General features: G+C 39.3%; 1 protein-coding gene across 1 annotated transcript; it reads right to left on the bottom strand.

Moving 5' to 3' along the window:
- Nucleotides 1-4,218: 4,218 nt before the first annotated feature.
- dmbx1a (diencephalon/mesencephalon homeobox 1a) lies at nt 4,219-12,309 on the bottom strand. The gene is made up of 5 exons (XM_059344790.1): nt 12,120-12,309; nt 8,446-8,615; nt 7,640-7,818; nt 6,481-6,880; nt 4,219-6,350 (listed from the first exon to the last, which is right to left on the bottom strand). Exons 2-5 carry the CDS (start codon nt 8,597-8,599, stop codon nt 5,908-5,910), a joined length of 1,176 nt encoding a protein of 391 aa, XP_059200773.1. The 5' UTR covers nt 8,600-8,615; nt 12,120-12,309; the 3' UTR covers nt 4,219-5,907.
- Between the last annotated feature and the right edge of the window lie 4,340 nt (nt 12,310-16,649).

The raw sequence follows: 16,649 nt of genomic DNA, 5'->3' as shown, positions 1-16,649 counted from the left end.
CAGACCATTCTTGTTTTTGAATGTTTAAATCTTTATGTTCTGCAGTCTTAACTATATGCTAGAAAGAAAAAAAGTGTGCTCAATATTTACATGTTTGGCATACTTTTATAAAATACTTTTTTTAAAACATGCTGTAACAATACACCAACACAACCTAATGGGAAATTCTTCTATTTATTATTTAGATAATTAAATTATAGCTGATAAATGGAGCCGATAATATGAAGCCATATTGTTTCATTGATTAACAAGTGAACTGCCAATAAACATGTATTAAGTGAAGACAATGTGTAAGTCCCTTAAACCTGCATTATTTCTAAAGGCCAGCAGGGGGCGACTCCACTGACTGTAAAAATAAGTCCGATTGTATAGAAGTCTATTAGAAAATGACCCCACTTCTCACTTGATTTGTTACCTCAGTTAACATTTTCATAACGCGCTTATGTTCACAATCTGTAGTTTCCAGTATTCTTCAATACAGCACAATGTTCATTTTGTAAATAATTGTCCTGTTTATAGTAAATTAAATGATATAGCAGGGTGTGCTTTAGGGCAGACACTGTGGGGGCCGAACTTTCAAATAAAGAAAATATAATGTACTTATAGCTAGTTAGCCTATCATTGTTTGATATTTCTACTTTCTTACAAAATTCATTCTATTCTTATTTACATATATCAGTGTCAATAGACTCCTAATAAACATTGGAAATCCAGAATGATAACTAGATACTAAACTAGAAATTGCTCCCAGACTTCCACCAAAGAGTCAGTTCACTGAGAAGTGATGGTTAAAAACTGTGAAATGTCATTGTAAATATACTGAATACTAGAACACATTTTTTTCCTTCTTACATTTTCTGAATTTATTAGCCTAATTATTGTGTGGGCCGCCAATTGATGATCGCAGGTTTAGGGCATGCTCTGATCTTTGAACCAAGTTTTATGAAGTCTATGACATGAACTTGTCTGATATGGCAAATTATGTAAAAGTATTTAATTTGAATCCTTAGGTAGAATGCTTTTTTAAAAGCCAAATTTCTCTTTGTAAAGTTTTTGATGTACAGCCATAGAAAAAAATTATTAGACCACCCTTGTTTTCATCAGTTTCTTTTTCATTTTAATGCCTGGCACAACTAAAGGTACATTTGTTTTTGTACAAATTTGATGATAACAACAAAAATAGCTCATAAGAGTTTAATTTAAGAGCTGATATCTAGCCTTTTTCTTGATAATGATTTTGGTTATTGTCAATGAACAATGAACAAGACATTGAAGAAAACAATGGTCTAACAATTTGACATGACTGTACTTAATTATAATAAAAGTATTATTATTAAATAAATGAACATTTGAAAAGTAAAAAAAAACAGTGATGTCAGTTAACCCTCTATGGTACGGTGTTACCCTCAGGCAACATACTTTTTTTTTTTTGTCCTGTCAAATTTCTACAATGTGTGTTTTTAAGTGATGCCATACTTTAAAAAAGAGAGAAGAGTATAGGGAACCACTAGCAATGCTTTAATTTGTCACATGACCTCAAGGAGGCCATATTGAAACACTTTTTGGCAGACTTTTCCAAAGGAAACAGCTTTGCCATTTTGCGCCACAAAAAATCACTCAAAACATAATTTTTTTGGCCCTTCTCCATCCGGACAAAATATATTCCTACTGATAGGTGAGTAAACCTTCATTTTTGATAGTTTCATATACACTTAAACTGTTATTTTCATTTCAATGGTTGGTTCAATGATACAATGTTGCCTACAGGCGACATTCAGACAAGAAACCGGTTAAAAAAGTTCATTTTATACTGTTTTTAAATTTAAAATGTTATGTATTGTACCCTGTTGAAGCTACTGAATCTTTTACACATGTTTATTAAATAAATTATGTTAAAATTAATTTTAAAAACTTTCTTTTTCACTTGTGGACCGTTATGGTACAATGTTGCCTACGGGCAACAAACCCCAAACCCCCCCCCCCCCCCCCCCCCAAAAAAAAGAATTATAAATTTTCTTCAGATTATGTTTATTTAGTATTTTTTCAGACAAAAAAACACTCCAAACATTCCTAACTGGCATTATAATGCCTACCATAAAGGGGTTAATATGATTAGGTCAGAGCTATGGAATATGAAATCGTCCATCTCCAAAGTTAACCAAAATCTCAGGTTGAACAGTACGAAGTTAAAGTTTTGGGTTTATATCTTCATATTGCTGCCACAACTTATTGGTCAAGTTATGGACTTCTTTACAGACTTCACACGCATGCTCGCACGCTTCGCACACACACACACACACACACACACACACACACACACACACACACATATGTCATCACTTGCTTAAAGGAAAGTAGATGGAGATACGTGTGTGCCTATAAATGGGTGGTTATGATGGTAAAGTGGTGAATATACAGCCCAGAGTGTTAGAGATGGAAGCACCTGATCCAGCATCAAGGGCTCAACACACTTGACCCTGCAGCAGTACAATCTAGCAATCCCTGTTCAACCCCCGGGGCAGGTGTGTGTGTGTGTGTGTGTGTGTGTTTAGGGGGGGATGGTTGTTAAGAAAAGAGAGAACATTTGGAACAAGAGTATTGTGTTATGTTCTCTGCTGCAGAGCCCCATGGGAGGAAATCCTGCCGTGTGCCTGGACAGATTCCTACCCCTGGATAACAAGGACATTCACTTGTGCTGCATATCCACACCACGATCTTATCAGTCACAGCATCAGGGTGCCCTTGGCCGAGGACACACAACATGTATGTGGTGTAATGAAACACAACAAGGTTAGGGTGAGGTGTTACACCCACATTAACGCTGCTAATCTGGTGAAATCATTATCCCATTGCTGGATAGTGGTCATTCATAACACTCAGCGCGACGGCCGAGGTGCATTTGTTATTTACACACACTGAGGGGGAAATATATGTTAAAGGCCGATTAAATTACCAGCTGAGCAATGTCACACCCATGTAAAGTTTGCTGTAGGAAGAGCAAGGGCACAATTTTGGATGTGAGAAGCCCCGCATGTGTTTGAGTGTGTGTGTGTGTGTGTGTGTGTGTAGGGGGGGGGTTGTGGTGGGGGTCTGTGCGTTTTGACAAACCATGCTGTTAAAGATATAATAGCAGCATAATCACCGCCCCAGGCCGTCATTCTTCAGGATAATGGCCTGCTTATTCATTGGGGATGGCTTATGTCTCTGTGCGTTTTTTTTATTTTTCAGATTACGTTGTTCTTTTTCTTTCTGTTTCACTCCTGTACTCTTTGTCTTCCTGCAAATTCTAACAAATTTTTGCGCCCTTTTTTTGTGTTGTTTTCTTAATTTGACCTTGGTCCCATCTTACACTGTCTTGATGCTTTTCTTTACCTTGCTCCTTCTTTTTCCTCTCACCCTCACCTTTTCTGCCATACTTTCATATTTGAGCCTTAGATATAGTCTTGCATTTTCTTTCATGTGCTTTTATAATATTTTACATTTGCCAAAGTAGGATTTTAAGGACCCTATAGGTAAAAAATGTTTTTCAGGCACTATCCAAATTTGAGATTTTGTGCTATTTTGCTTCCATAACATCCATGATACACATTTAACTGTTTATTTTATTACAATTTGTCTATTTGGGTCTGTAGATTTCTTCTAAATTCACCAAAAGTTGGTATTAGATAATTTAAACATACATACATTTCAAGAAAAAAGTATTACAAAAATAATTGTCTTAATGGAAGTTATCAACCGGGGATGTTTCATGGTGATATCTGTTAGTTAAATTTTCCAGTATTCACCTTTACCGTCTATGCTTATGTTATGATTAAAGTATGGTTTCTCAAAAATTGTTTATTGAGAAAGAAATCTCCACTTCAGCAGCACTAAACTTTAAACTCTAAACTTTTCAGTGTCATTCCTATCTATATTCTGATGGTTTTTACAGAGGGCTTTATTCATAGAGTATGAATGTTATTAATGAATTAATGAATAACTGTTCACCTGTTGTGTCTCCCCTTTAACCAACTTTGTTCCTTCAGCGTTGTTTTTGTGCACTTGATCAAAAGGCAGATTAAAAAAACATTAAAACATAAGATCCATAAGTCTTGTAATTTTTAATCCTTGCTGTTTTGTGACATTTGTTACAGTTTTTAACTGTAGAGCACCATCCTAGTCCGTGTTCGGCCACCACCACCCTCATACTATGTAAATATGCAGCACAGATCGTCTTCATTATAAAGATCTTCAAGCAATGTTTTTATTTGCGATTATTTTACAACAACACTAGTTCAAGTCTACATTGTTAGGGAGGAGTAAAGGAAACAACACTGCTGATGGTCCGCTCACTCCGCCTCCACCATTATAAATCTATCTACCACTGGACCAAGTAGTTTGACAGAGACAGTTGGGGGACAGCATTAGAATAATAGCAACAACAGAACTCAAGTAGACAGCAGTACACAGAGGACTCGGGTCAATTCACTGAAGTTTGCCCACTTTCAGAGAAGAAACTGAACACATTCAGTATGAATTGAAGCCAGGATTGTTACACAGACAACCAAGAGAGGAGGGTTAGACGGGGCTGCCGGTGAGCTCAGCAAATACAATCTTACAATCTGACAGCTAAAGGAGTCCATAATCAATTATACAACATAATATGAACTTTACAATTACCTTACCAGTGAACATTAATAGATAGACTTTTTGTATTTTACATATTAAAATAATGTGCATTTTTTTTCCATATGAAGACATTATCTTCAAGAACACATTAACAGAAAACATCAGAGACGTGTGTGATTCTCCTCATCAAGTGCTAACAGTCAGTGTGACTTTCAATGAAAAGCTGCATGTTTCCTCAAGAGATTATTAAGGCGAGAATAACTGTGTAATTTATCCAAATTTGTTTACCATATCATTTTGTATTCAAAGGAAATTGATCACCTCATGGTAAACTGATGTCAATCGTAATTGACCATTTTAGTGCACAGACCTTTTTGAATTTGTAAAGGCGGTCTTAAATGGTATGCATGTTCATAATTGCATTTGCCCCAGCTCCCTCAGCCCAGGGCAAAATGTAATTAAAAGCTTTGAGAATTTAGTCACTGAAATCATTTTCTCATTATCAAGCCAGCCTCTGTACAAAGTGGCATATTACTGGCCATTAAACTGGTAAATTAGTCACTTTTAATTATGCTGTTGAGGACAACATGGCTTGCAGTTTATTTATATTTGTGTGCTGTTATGTAGTACATGCTATGTACATAACCACGTTGCTTAATTGAAATGTCAATGGTCCTGTGACAGAAATGGTCTCTTTGCTGCGCGAGCGTTACCTTTTTCCTCCTGGCCAGCGAGCCCAATTCCTTCAAAAGTGCCTCATTTATTCACATTATTCTTGTAAACATTATTTGCATTGTCTTTTAAACCGAGTGCATCCATAATCAGCTGTGTATCATTTTCAGTGATAATTTTTTAAAATTCTTTTTGAAATTCAGAAGGTCCAGCATTACGTGTCTGTTGGAAACATTATCATATGAGTCACGGATGCGTTCACTGTCCTCTGAGTCGAAACATTCCTTCACATTGATCCGTCGCATTATTTTAGCATGTTTCAGTATCTTATGGGCTCTCTTTTCCCATGGTTATACTTCTGGACCTTGAGCTGCAACGGAAGCTAAGAGGAGTCAAACGAGCTGTGTGGGCTGCCTTAAAAAGCTGTTTAATGTAGTTCTGTAGGTCCAGTGCATGTTGGCATGTTGTATTTTTGGACATCTCTGCATGTTCTGTGCCCATCTACTTGAGGGGTCAGCACACGGCTCCTAAAGAACTATCACAGTCACACAGACACGCAGTGGGATGTGGTGATGTGTGGGCCGAGGCTCTGGCCCAGTTTACACTGTCCTCCATACAATCTGATTCTCAGTTAGACATTGTGTCCAGTCCCAGCGAGGCAGCGTGCTGTTTGGCCCTCAGACGCAGGTTCTCGATGCTGGTGGTCTTGCTGTTGTGGCTGGTGAGGCCGCCTGCAGCCGACGCCTGCAGCAGCGGGCTGTTCCACACCTGCTGGGCGTGATGCGACAGCGACTGGTAGTAAGACTGGCAGGGCAGAGAGCCCAGCGGCGCGGGGGGCATGTTGACATTCATTCCCAGGTAGGGGAGTGAAGACGGGGCAGACAGGTCAAAGGCAGGGTAGTGCACCAGGTTGTTGGTGGCGGCCATGTGCTGGCGGAACTGCTCCTGCAGACGAAACAGGCTGAGGGGGGAGGAAGAGTAAGAGTGGCTCTGAGGGAGAGGAGCGCTGCTGGCCAGGCCGCTGCTGGAGGAAGAGGACGGGGTCACAGATGGAGAGATCAGGGGGGAATCTGGACAGAGAGAAGAGAGAATTAATTATCAGTCAGCAAGTCAGCAAATGAGGGATGCCATGGAATAAGTTAGTGATGGATAAAAAAAGGATTTCAGCTCCTTGTCAGAGTAAAAGTCAAGTGCTGTTACCTGGTTTAGGACTGAGTCTTTTGCAGCCTGGAGAGACGTCCTCAGGAGTCACTGCTCTCTCACACTTCATCTCCTCTCTCTGAGATTTACTCTCGTCCTCCTTATCTGTGGCATTGTCCTCTGTAGCAGACTCGCTGCCAGAGTGTTCTGCTGACGTGACGTTCAGCTCCATGTCCAGAGGTACAGGATGAACTACAGGACCCTCGGTCTCCAGAGAAGAGGAGGAGGAGGAGGAGGATGAAGGAGGGAGCTGGGTGTCAGGAAGGATAGTGGTGGAGGGAGGTGCCTCCTCCTTCTCACTTCCTCCTTCCCCTGACGCCTCCTTCTGCTTCTGGAGCTGCTCCTTCTGCAGGCTGCGCTGCTTCTTACGGAACTTGGCTCTGCGGTTTTTGAACCAAACCTGACGACAGAGGGGAGAAGAGGCAGAGTTAGAGGGAGAACAAACAGAAAAAAATGTACAACAGGATGAAGACTGTAGTCAGGACTTGAACAAACACTGAATGATTGATTTCAGTCAGCATGAAATGATTGAGAGGCAAAGGAAAAGCCCAAAAAGTCAATAAGTGCCAGCAATGATATGTGTATCCGCATTCCAATAATTAAGTATAAATATTAATTTTAAAAGCAAATTGTGACAATCAAACTTCATTCAGTTTTAACAATATTTGCAATTTATTTGACCCTGTATTTTGGCAGCCATTGTATTCAAATGGATAACATACATTTTCTTTTGTGCAGGCAAAAGTGAAAAGCATCACTCCCTGCTAATATAAGCTATGTTTTCATATTTTTCCAGTATTGACAATCATTCACAGTCACTGTTTTCAACTAGAAATGTAACAGCTGTTTTAAATGAAAGCAGAAGACATTTAAAGTATACCTATCATTTTTGTCTATTAATTTGATTCATCTCATTACTTCTTTACATTCAACAAAAAGGATGCCATCCCAAAAGAATAGGCTAGTTTACCCGCACAAATTTAGGTTGATGCTCTACACATTACAAAACCTGTATATAAATAGCAGAAATAATAGCATTTACTAACGTAATAAACCCATAATTATATATTAAAAGCCCCTCTGAAGTAAAAGCTCCGAACACACACACATCAGCACTTTTTTTTTCTACAGAGCTATTCCGTGAGGTATACAGCCGTACCTGCACACGGGCCTCTGGCAGGTTGGTGCACATGGCCAGCCGCTCCCTCATCACCACATCCGGGTAGTGTGTCTTCTGGAAAGTCTTCTCCAGCGCTTCCAGCTGCTGCGCGGTGAAGGCCGTGCGGCTCCGGCGCTGTTTGCGGTGCTGAGAGCCGTAGCGAGCCTCCAGGATGATGTCTTGAAATGCGCAGCCGTTGGAAAGGAAACACACACACGGCAAGTTTATTTTACTGGGCATGGATACATCACTTTCTTTGCATGAATGTCAGCTTTAAACTGTCTAAGATGCATGCAGGTTAATGCACTCACAATCATTATTTAAATTACTTGTGCCAAAATAGCTGCTCCTGATTATTTATATAGCCTACCTTCATGACACACTACAGGTGCACCTCAATAAATTAGAATATCATGGAAAAGTCCATTTCCAGTAGTTCAAGTCAAATAGCCCCAACAAAGTATTGAGTGCATACATGGACATATTTTTCCGAGACCAACGTTTCCATATTAAACATACTTTTTAAAATTGGTCTTTTGTAATATTAAACTCTTTTGAGAAACTGATTTTTTTTCATTAAATGTCATCATTATAATTAGACAAATTAAATAAATTAAGACATGACATGTTTCATTCTGTGTGTAATGGATCTAGCCTATGTAATGTGTTATTTCTACTTTTTGAATTGAATTACTGACATAAATAAACTTTTCTACGATATTCTAATTTATTGAGATGCACCTGTAAGTGGGTTCTGTTTTTAATAATAATCTTGTTTGTTTGTGTGTGAGCGCGCACTCAATTACCAGCTAGTCTCTCTGCCAGTGTGAGCGCGTGCACGGAGGGCCGGTAGTCGGGCGCGTGCTGCGCCTGTTGCGCGGCCTGCTGGTGCAGGTTGTACATGGCGCTGAGGGAGTTCATGGCGTGCAGAGAGTAGCCGTTCACCCCGTAGTGCTGCATGGTGAGAGGTCGCTACCTGCGGAGAGGAGGAGAGGATGATTTTAACACAGAGGAAGGAAGGAGTTCACTCAAGGACAGTGTGACATGAAGGGCGCGTGGCTGTCGATGGACACGCAGTGACTTTTTAAACACGTGGGTACGCACCAAGCCTCCGGTTTGATAAGAGGAGAGGAAAAAAACATACATTTACGGTAGATGCTAAGAGGCGCTGACACGCTCAAGGGCCAATAGATTTGAATGTGCGCACTCAGACAAAAGTGTTATCCATTAACATCCAATTATCGCCCTGTTCAATCCATTAATTATACAAAAGACTTTTAATTGGGGTAATTATCAGTCGTTCCCATAATGAACCGTGACGGATGCCTTATTCATGAATTTATTCACGTCGTTTCTATGATCCCGGAGAAGCCAAATCCCCATTGAAAACGTTGCTTTGACAGATCAAGGCGTTGATGAAATGTGTTGGAAAATGAAATAAGAAGATTTGTTCCGGGTCTCGGTGGCAAAACCTGCAACCGGATAGCAGGATTATTTTTTAATAGGCTATGATTAAGCCCAGGGAAAAGCTCTTCTCAGTAAATGCTGTTCAATTTTACGGACTGACTTTTTCACTTCTGAAAAAATATTTTCATGCAACATTTAACAGCAAAGCTTGCAATTTATTTGGGGTAAATTATGATATTTATAATTAACATTTGAGCCTTTTAATGATACACATTAATCTGTGGAAGTAAAACATCCATGTTTAGGGTATTTTACGTGGTAGCATTTCCCAAACTCTATTTTGTACTTCTCCTTCAGACCGTGATTTTCATAGATGAAGCGCTTGAGGACACGATTAGATATGTATTAGTACGGAGGAGGCTGACAGGAGGGAATATCTCTGAGGCCCAACCAGTTATTATAACTATTGCAGAGAGACCACAGGGAGAAGATATAAATCTTTCTCCTGTATGACAGGTACAGCATCCAGGGAGCTGGCTAAATTCTTGGTCAGATTAATAATTTCTGACAAAACCTTCAGGTTAATATTTCACTCATTTCGTTGTTGTTTTATTTAATTTGACTAATTTACAACGCCTTCTTTATGTATATTGTAACTGTCTACAGCTGAATAACAACCAATAAATCCGTGTTTGTTGTTTCAAATAGTTTAAATATTTAAAAGTAATTCCAGTATATTTTGTATGTTTCTCAATTCTCTGGAATTATGCAGATTAATAGTTGTAATTTGAAACTGATTTGATGTTAATATGACCAAGGTCATACTCTTTTACTGGTTGACATCTTTTGATTATTACTTGATCATTCTTATAATCAAATGTCAAATCAAAGCATTGCAATTCGGTCTAAATCAACGAACAATATTCAGCCTAATCACCCTATAATTATAATAATAATAATAAAAACAATAATAATAATAATATTATAATACATTAATATGGGTTAATTAGGCTATTGTAAACCATATAAGACAGGAAAGACTGGGTGGTCGTTCTTGGCATTTTTTTTCCTACCCATTTCTCAGCTTGTGAGTCTGGTGTGTGTGTGTGTGTGTGTGTGTGTGTGTGTGTGTGTGTGTGTGTGTGTGTGTGTGTGTTGCCCGCAGTGCCCATTCCCAGCCTATTAAGTGGCTGCGGCGGCTGATGAATGTGATCAGAGGGCAGTGGGGAATAGTTTAATTCGCCGGGACAGAAGGTGCTTCGCTAAACATTTACTTTACTCCCCCAAGTATTTGAGTTGAATGGGCCCCCCCTCTCCCCTCTCTCCCCCCTCTCCCCTTCCCCTCTCTGGCGGCCTCTTATCCCATCGCCCCGGGGCAACGTTTTGGCTGAGATGTATGGCCTCTCCGCGGGTAAAAATATGCATGTTGATCCCCATTTGGCTCCCCGTCTAATGGAAGTGCAAATAGGTTTCGACTGCGAGGCCCTCCATTTATCATCACCGCTGACACGGACGGACGTACAGTGGGACTGGCTGCTTGGCTCTGGGTTGGACTTCCCGCGTGTGCGTGCCCGCGTGCCCGCGTGGGCAAGTGTGCATGCGTGTGTGCTCTAAAAGACCAATGGTTTTCCTCAATTGCGTTTTTTTCCTATTCCTCTGAAAATTAAGGTTTACATTTTTAACCGATTATATCTCAAATCACACAAAATGTGCACATGAAAAAAATGCACTGTGTTCTCAAAATGTATGTTGTGCATGTTTTTATTTGTTTACACCTGCAAGCACTGATGGAGCTTTGAGGGACTAAAATAACTGACACTGATTTGACTTTTTTCAAAATACAGTGTCTACAAATAAAAAATATATTGCAAGACTTTGTTCACCTATTTTGTGCCCAAGTAGGCTAAACTTTTTAGCTCCTCATCATTACCAGCTTTTTATATTTACCACTCCATCTCTGCTTATAGCCTGTATCCTCCCTGCCCATATCAAATCCAGCACAATAGCTCATCACTGTGAGCCTGTCAGTGCTGTTATTGTCATTCATAAGCCTCTCTGTGCTCCAGGCACTGGGCCCTCCTGGCAGCCCTGCTCAATGGTGCTTCGATTATCAAACCGTCATTATGTAAATTGGCATGTACAGTGCAACTCTTTGATCCGACTAAATTAGGAAAAATGTTATTTGCTAACAGCCCTCAGGGGCATGAGTCGACCTGACAATCTGCTCTTTGCTGTGTCACAGTGTAAACTGTCAAGAGGGCGAGGGGACGAGTCTTTAATTTTCTCTCAGCTGTTATTATTATCAAGGATATCTGTTATGCAGAGGCCAGAATGACATTTAAAGGTATTTTAATATCCCAAATTGTATTGCCTGTTTTATAACAATTTAAAAACTCAATGTTATATTAGCTTTATTTTGTAACAAAATTGGGAAGAAGAAATTACCGTAATATTTTTTTTGGGGGGAAGATGACAACATTACCTTCATTGTTGCACCCTGTAAATTTGTATTACTTTATTATAATTCCGATGTGTTTTATTAAATAGTAAACTTAAATGTCGGGGACAAGGTCACGTGTGTAACCAAACCGAGTCGCGAGCAGAAGTCTTTATTTTGTTAAGTTATTTTTGGGCTGGCGCGTGCACCAAAAAAAAGCAGGTGCTTGTTATACTTTTTTTAAATTATCTTTTTGATTGTTTTTGTATTATTTTTAGCCTAATGTGACTGTAGCGAATTTTAACGCCACTTACATTTTGGATTGCACACTGGAAAACTTTGAAATACCCGATTTATCATAACAAATAGGCAAGTTAATACGAAGGAACTGCTTTCGACTCCATTAAACTGAAAGAAAAAGCTTAATTCGATCCAGTTTAACATGGATGTTGCTATTTTTCACGTTCCAAACACAACAAACGTCACTCTGATTCAGAGGCACCGGCAATTTTGCTCGAATTACTCAAGAGGCAAGTTGATGAAAAATGCGAATAAGTTTCACATGAACATGAAAACATTTTTTAAAAACACCACATGCGAGAAATGCTGAATAAAGAGACGAATAAAAGTTTTTACCTCTTATAGAGACAGTTGTCTCCTCCGTCACTTTTCACCGAGTCAACCAAGAATCCTCAACTTTCTCTTCTCCTCTTTCGGCCGCTGAGTGTTGTTTTATTTTAATGCCAACTCTTCTCCGTCCTTGTGTCCGGCATGAGATAATAACACGTCGCGGTCACGTAAAACTCATCCAGTCTGTCCTTGCGATCGCACTCCACCTGCTCCTGTCGCTGTGAGTTCACCGGTGTCTGGGCTGGAGTGGGGAAGCCGCCATCTGCTGGTGCGCTAACCCCGGTGGAGGGATTTAAGCAGAGCTTCGCGGAGGCCAGGCTGGATTCCTATTGGCTGTCGGCGCTGCCAGTCAATTAAATCAGCTCGCTGATCGTCCAGCTGCAGACTCTGGCGCTCTGACTTCTCGACTTATTTTCAAAAATATGATCAATTTAAGCACATTATGCCCGCTTAGTCCCTCCGTGTCTATGTACACGTTTTTTTAATCATTAAAATCGATAAACAGACCCTATATGTAATGAATGAAGCTATTTAATTGCCCAAATGTGTAGATTTGTATGTGTATTTATATGTAGATTGGTAGTAAAATAGTATGCACATTATGTATTTGCACACACTGTAATTTAGGCTAGTTAATAACTATTGTAAGTTATGCTTCTTAAAATGCAAGATGCTCATGTCAAGGCATTTCACTGTAAAATAAATACATTTTTTTAAACAGAAAAAAAAAACTTTTTGAACGTTTCCAACTATGATCTGCATGTGAATTAAACTTATTTGTTTTATAAAATCGACTATCCCCAAACTGCTTGGCTCGTGAATCCCCTTAGTTTTTCTGAGTAAAAACAACCAGCCTTTAGTCTGTTTGCTTTTCGGCTTTTTTTCCCTCCGTGCCACTGGAGGAGAGAGAGACTTTAGAGAGATGGCTAATAGATGCCAGGGTGCTGCCTTTAGACTCTCTCCCGGCCTGGAAGGATTTGGGATGGGATAGGGAAGACAAGACGCCATCTCAGCCTCCAAAAACCCCTGTCTTAAAATGACTGCGGGTAAGAGGATTAGGGCAATAATGCCCTTCTCTTCTTGAAGGGTTTTTAGAGAAGATTTCTTCTCCCGGAGCAAAACCGTTTAGGTAGGGAATTAAGGGCAGCGCAAAGTAGCCTTTTAATGTAAAGCTTGCATATTTTGTTGGGAGATTCTTTTGGGAAAGTGCTTGGCCTATAACGCACTTTTATCTCTGACCATGTTTCTCTCTCTGAACACAGTGCAGCAGGAGACAAAAGATTTCATGGAAGAGAGAATATTTGTGTGCACGTGACCAACAGCACGTTAAAAACACAACGGCACCCAATGCACTTATAGACAATCAGGTGTTTGGACTTTTATTGTGAAGTTGGAAGTTGTTGTTGGTGTGTGTGTGTGTGTGTGTGTGTGTGTGTGTGTGTGTGTGTGTGTGTGTGTGTGAGAGAGAGAGAGAGAGAGAGAGAGAGAGAGAGAGATATGAGGAGGGGGAGGGCAGTGAAGGTGACATAAGAGGTGTTTTTTTTTATTCCCCTGAAAATGTTTAGTCACTTTTACGTCTCATATTTTAAATGACAGCATAATTTATTCTAGTTTTAAATTATTGCATTTGCTTTTAATATTTGAATACAAACCTATAGAATTAAATGAAGAGAATTAAATAAACTTGTCATGCGTCAGGCTATATCTTGATAAATTGTAACCATAAATAGAAACAACAAATAACGTGAATCCTTCGCTATTATAAATTTTTTTTTTTTTTTTTGTAAACTGAGACGGATTAAATATCCAGTGTTTTATTTGCTTACACGTTAAATTGAGTACAAAAATATATCTGTAATTCAATATTTAACTATTTGGGGCATAAAAGTAGGGTTATTAGGAATATTATTCATTTCGGTATTATTTTTATTAATTGTATTATTAAATGGTGGGATTGATGTTCGCTCCCTGGATCGTCTTTTTTTTCCTTTTTTTTCGCCACCTCAAACTTTTCTCCGTGTGCTTCAAAGTCTCTCCCCTCGCCTTGAAAAACTCGTGTGCCTCTCTGGTTTCTGTCGCCTTGGTAGGCTCCTATCACTCGCTTTTTTTCTTTCTCCGAGGTCTGAGAAAGAAAGAGGATTAACTTGTGAACCAATGGAAATAAGAACTTAAACGGGAGGTAAATCTGGCCACTGTCTCTTTGTGAGGACCGTCTCTAAAGCAATTAAAGCGAGAAAGAGTTTCTTCTCAGCGCCTCTCCACCTAAAGCTCCTTAGAGCGACTAGAGCTGTCCAGCGCATCTGAAGGGCTTAAACGGCAAAAAACAGCTCCCCTTACCCCTGTAGCCAGCCATGCACTGCTCAATACAAGGTGGGGAAACAATGACCTCAAGTTGAGGAACCAACCCAACATGTAAAAAGTGTTAATTTGGCAAAGGAAACTATAATTAAATGGGATTTCCCCCTTAAAGGTCCTATAACCTCATGAAGAAAGTCTTTAAAACATCTGATTTCCCATATTGATTTCCTGTCAGGTTTAACCCCTTTGAACACACTTTCTTCTCTTCGTCTCTCAGCCTGTATTTGATAGAGGTATGAAGAACAAAAACCATCTCTAATGCTGGTGAATTCTGCTCTCTAATAGCTAATTAATACTCTTAATGATGTTTCTGCAACTTCATGAATACATTAGGTCTGCAATCCAGCAAGCCTCAGCCTCCCCGGCACCATTCAAGGGTATTTCAGCATCTGTTCATCCCAGGGCAATTAATCATTTTGATGTGTAGTTTAAAATCGACTTCTTGCAGGAGACCCTTTTTTTTGACAAGAATAACAAAGCAATTTGCCAGGAGCCACCTCTTAGACACGTTATTAGCAGCACTTCTTCCACAGTAAGACCCGCTTTCCTATTTATTTTTAAAAAAAAAAGTATGTTAGATAAATGAATTTAAAAAGACAGCGACAGTTTTGCGGTTTATTGTCAGCACCACGCCTCTGAATCCTCCTGAAATCCCTTTTATTGGTGACAAGATCTCAGGATCTCCTCCGCAAATCCCTCCTCTAAAAGTTTTCAACCTGTCAGTTTCCTCTGAAAGCTGTATAATTCCCCCTTCTTTTTTTCTCTCCATCCATCCCCTTCTCTCTTTCTTCTTGCCCTCTTTTCTCCCTTGTCTCAGTCCTTCTGTCTCATTTCTTTTCCTTGCCTTCTCTCCTCTCTCTCTCTCGCTCTCTCTGGCCCGGATCCCTCTGCACAAGGGGCCCCATTGTATAGTCCTAATCCAGAGGCAACACAGCTTTAGGGACATGCAGGGATAAAAGGCCCATTAAGCCCACAACTTTATGGGGGCAAATCTCTCCCTAATCCTTCGCTTTATCTAAACAAAAGCCCCTCTGCCTTAATCCACCTATGTGTTGGAAAAAAAGAGAGGAAAAACTGGAGAGAGTGGCAGAGAATGAGAAAGAAAAGGAGAGAGAGAACAAGAGAGAGAGAAAAATCTCACACACTGTAGGATTGAACCAGGAGAGATCATACAGGGAGGGTCCACGTTTCCTGGAAGAGTTAAGTAATAGTGACAAGCTTTCACCTGCATTAACTAGAACTGCTGCACCACTGGAATGAACTTTAAAGAGACATTTTGACCACATAATTCAACATACAATACAGATGCATATTGGAAAAATGATGATGATATTTAAGTTGACAAATACAGTCATTTAAATCATTAGAGAACAAGGTTTATTGTGAAAAGAGAGCGTGAGGACATTTTCCAGCAGGAAGTTGAATGAAGAGAGCATTAACTTTCTGTCAAATATATGAACATATACAGTTTAACCCTCCTGTTATGTTGCGGGTCAAATCGAACCATTTCAGTTTAAAAAAAAAAAAAAATTTTGTATAAAGTATTTTTTTGGGATGACACTTCTTCTGCTTGGCTTAATAAGTGTAATCAACAAATAAAATGAAAATGGTTAATTTCACATATTTGCATGTTTATATTACATAGTGTTCAATGGTCAGTCTGACTCTGAACAGAAAAAGGTGACTTGTGTTAATTTGTCACCATCACTCCTTAAAAGAAAATATTTAAAAATGTAAAATACATTTTTTTAAATCAATCATGTAAAACTATTGTATTTTATATGTAGGTCTTTCCAATGTACATAGAAAAGTGCATTTTTTAAATGAAAAATGAGTGAATGATCCTCATTGAACCATGATCTGTGAGAGGTAAAGAACACCATTGCACTAAATGTTGATTGAGATGGTTAGTAATGGAGTTAATGACGCAATATAAACAATGGTTATTGGGATTTTGTTGTTTCTGACACTTTTTGATAATTAAACATGCCCCGGGTCAAACTGACCCATGAACATTGTTGTTGTTCCCGAAAAAACAAACAGAATATCTGGGGGGTTAACAAACATATAGAGGAAAAACTGGACAAAAAATGTATGTTGTCATCTGATTGTAATTTGAGAAATTGTTCCTACTCGGTGTATTTACAGATGTGAATCAGACTCACCTCTGTTCTTCTC

Source organism: Centropristis striata, chromosome 11 (genome assembly GCF_030273125.1).
Source record: "Centropristis striata isolate RG_2023a ecotype Rhode Island chromosome 11, C.striata_1.0, whole genome shotgun sequence".
Classification (NCBI taxonomy): Eukaryota; Metazoa; Chordata; class Actinopteri; order Perciformes; family Serranidae; genus Centropristis; species Centropristis striata.
Note: the sequence above shows the minus strand (reverse complement) of the source record. Positions and strands in the feature narration are given on the sequence as shown.

Bases quoted from the DNA above. Each gene is read 5' to 3' on its own strand.
- dmbx1a (XM_059344790.1), bottom strand. From the start codon at position 8,599: ATGCAGCACTACGGGGTGAACGGCTACTCTCTGCACGCCATGAACTCC. The intron at 7,819-8,445 runs GTAATTGAGTGC...GCGCATTTCAAG, and splicing joins ACTGGCAGAGAGACTAGCTG to ACATCATCCTGGAGGCTCGC. The intron at 6,881-7,639 runs GTACGGCTGTAT...CTCTGTCGTCAG, and splicing joins TGCCAGAGGCCCGTGTGCAG to GTTTGGTTCAAAAACCGCAG.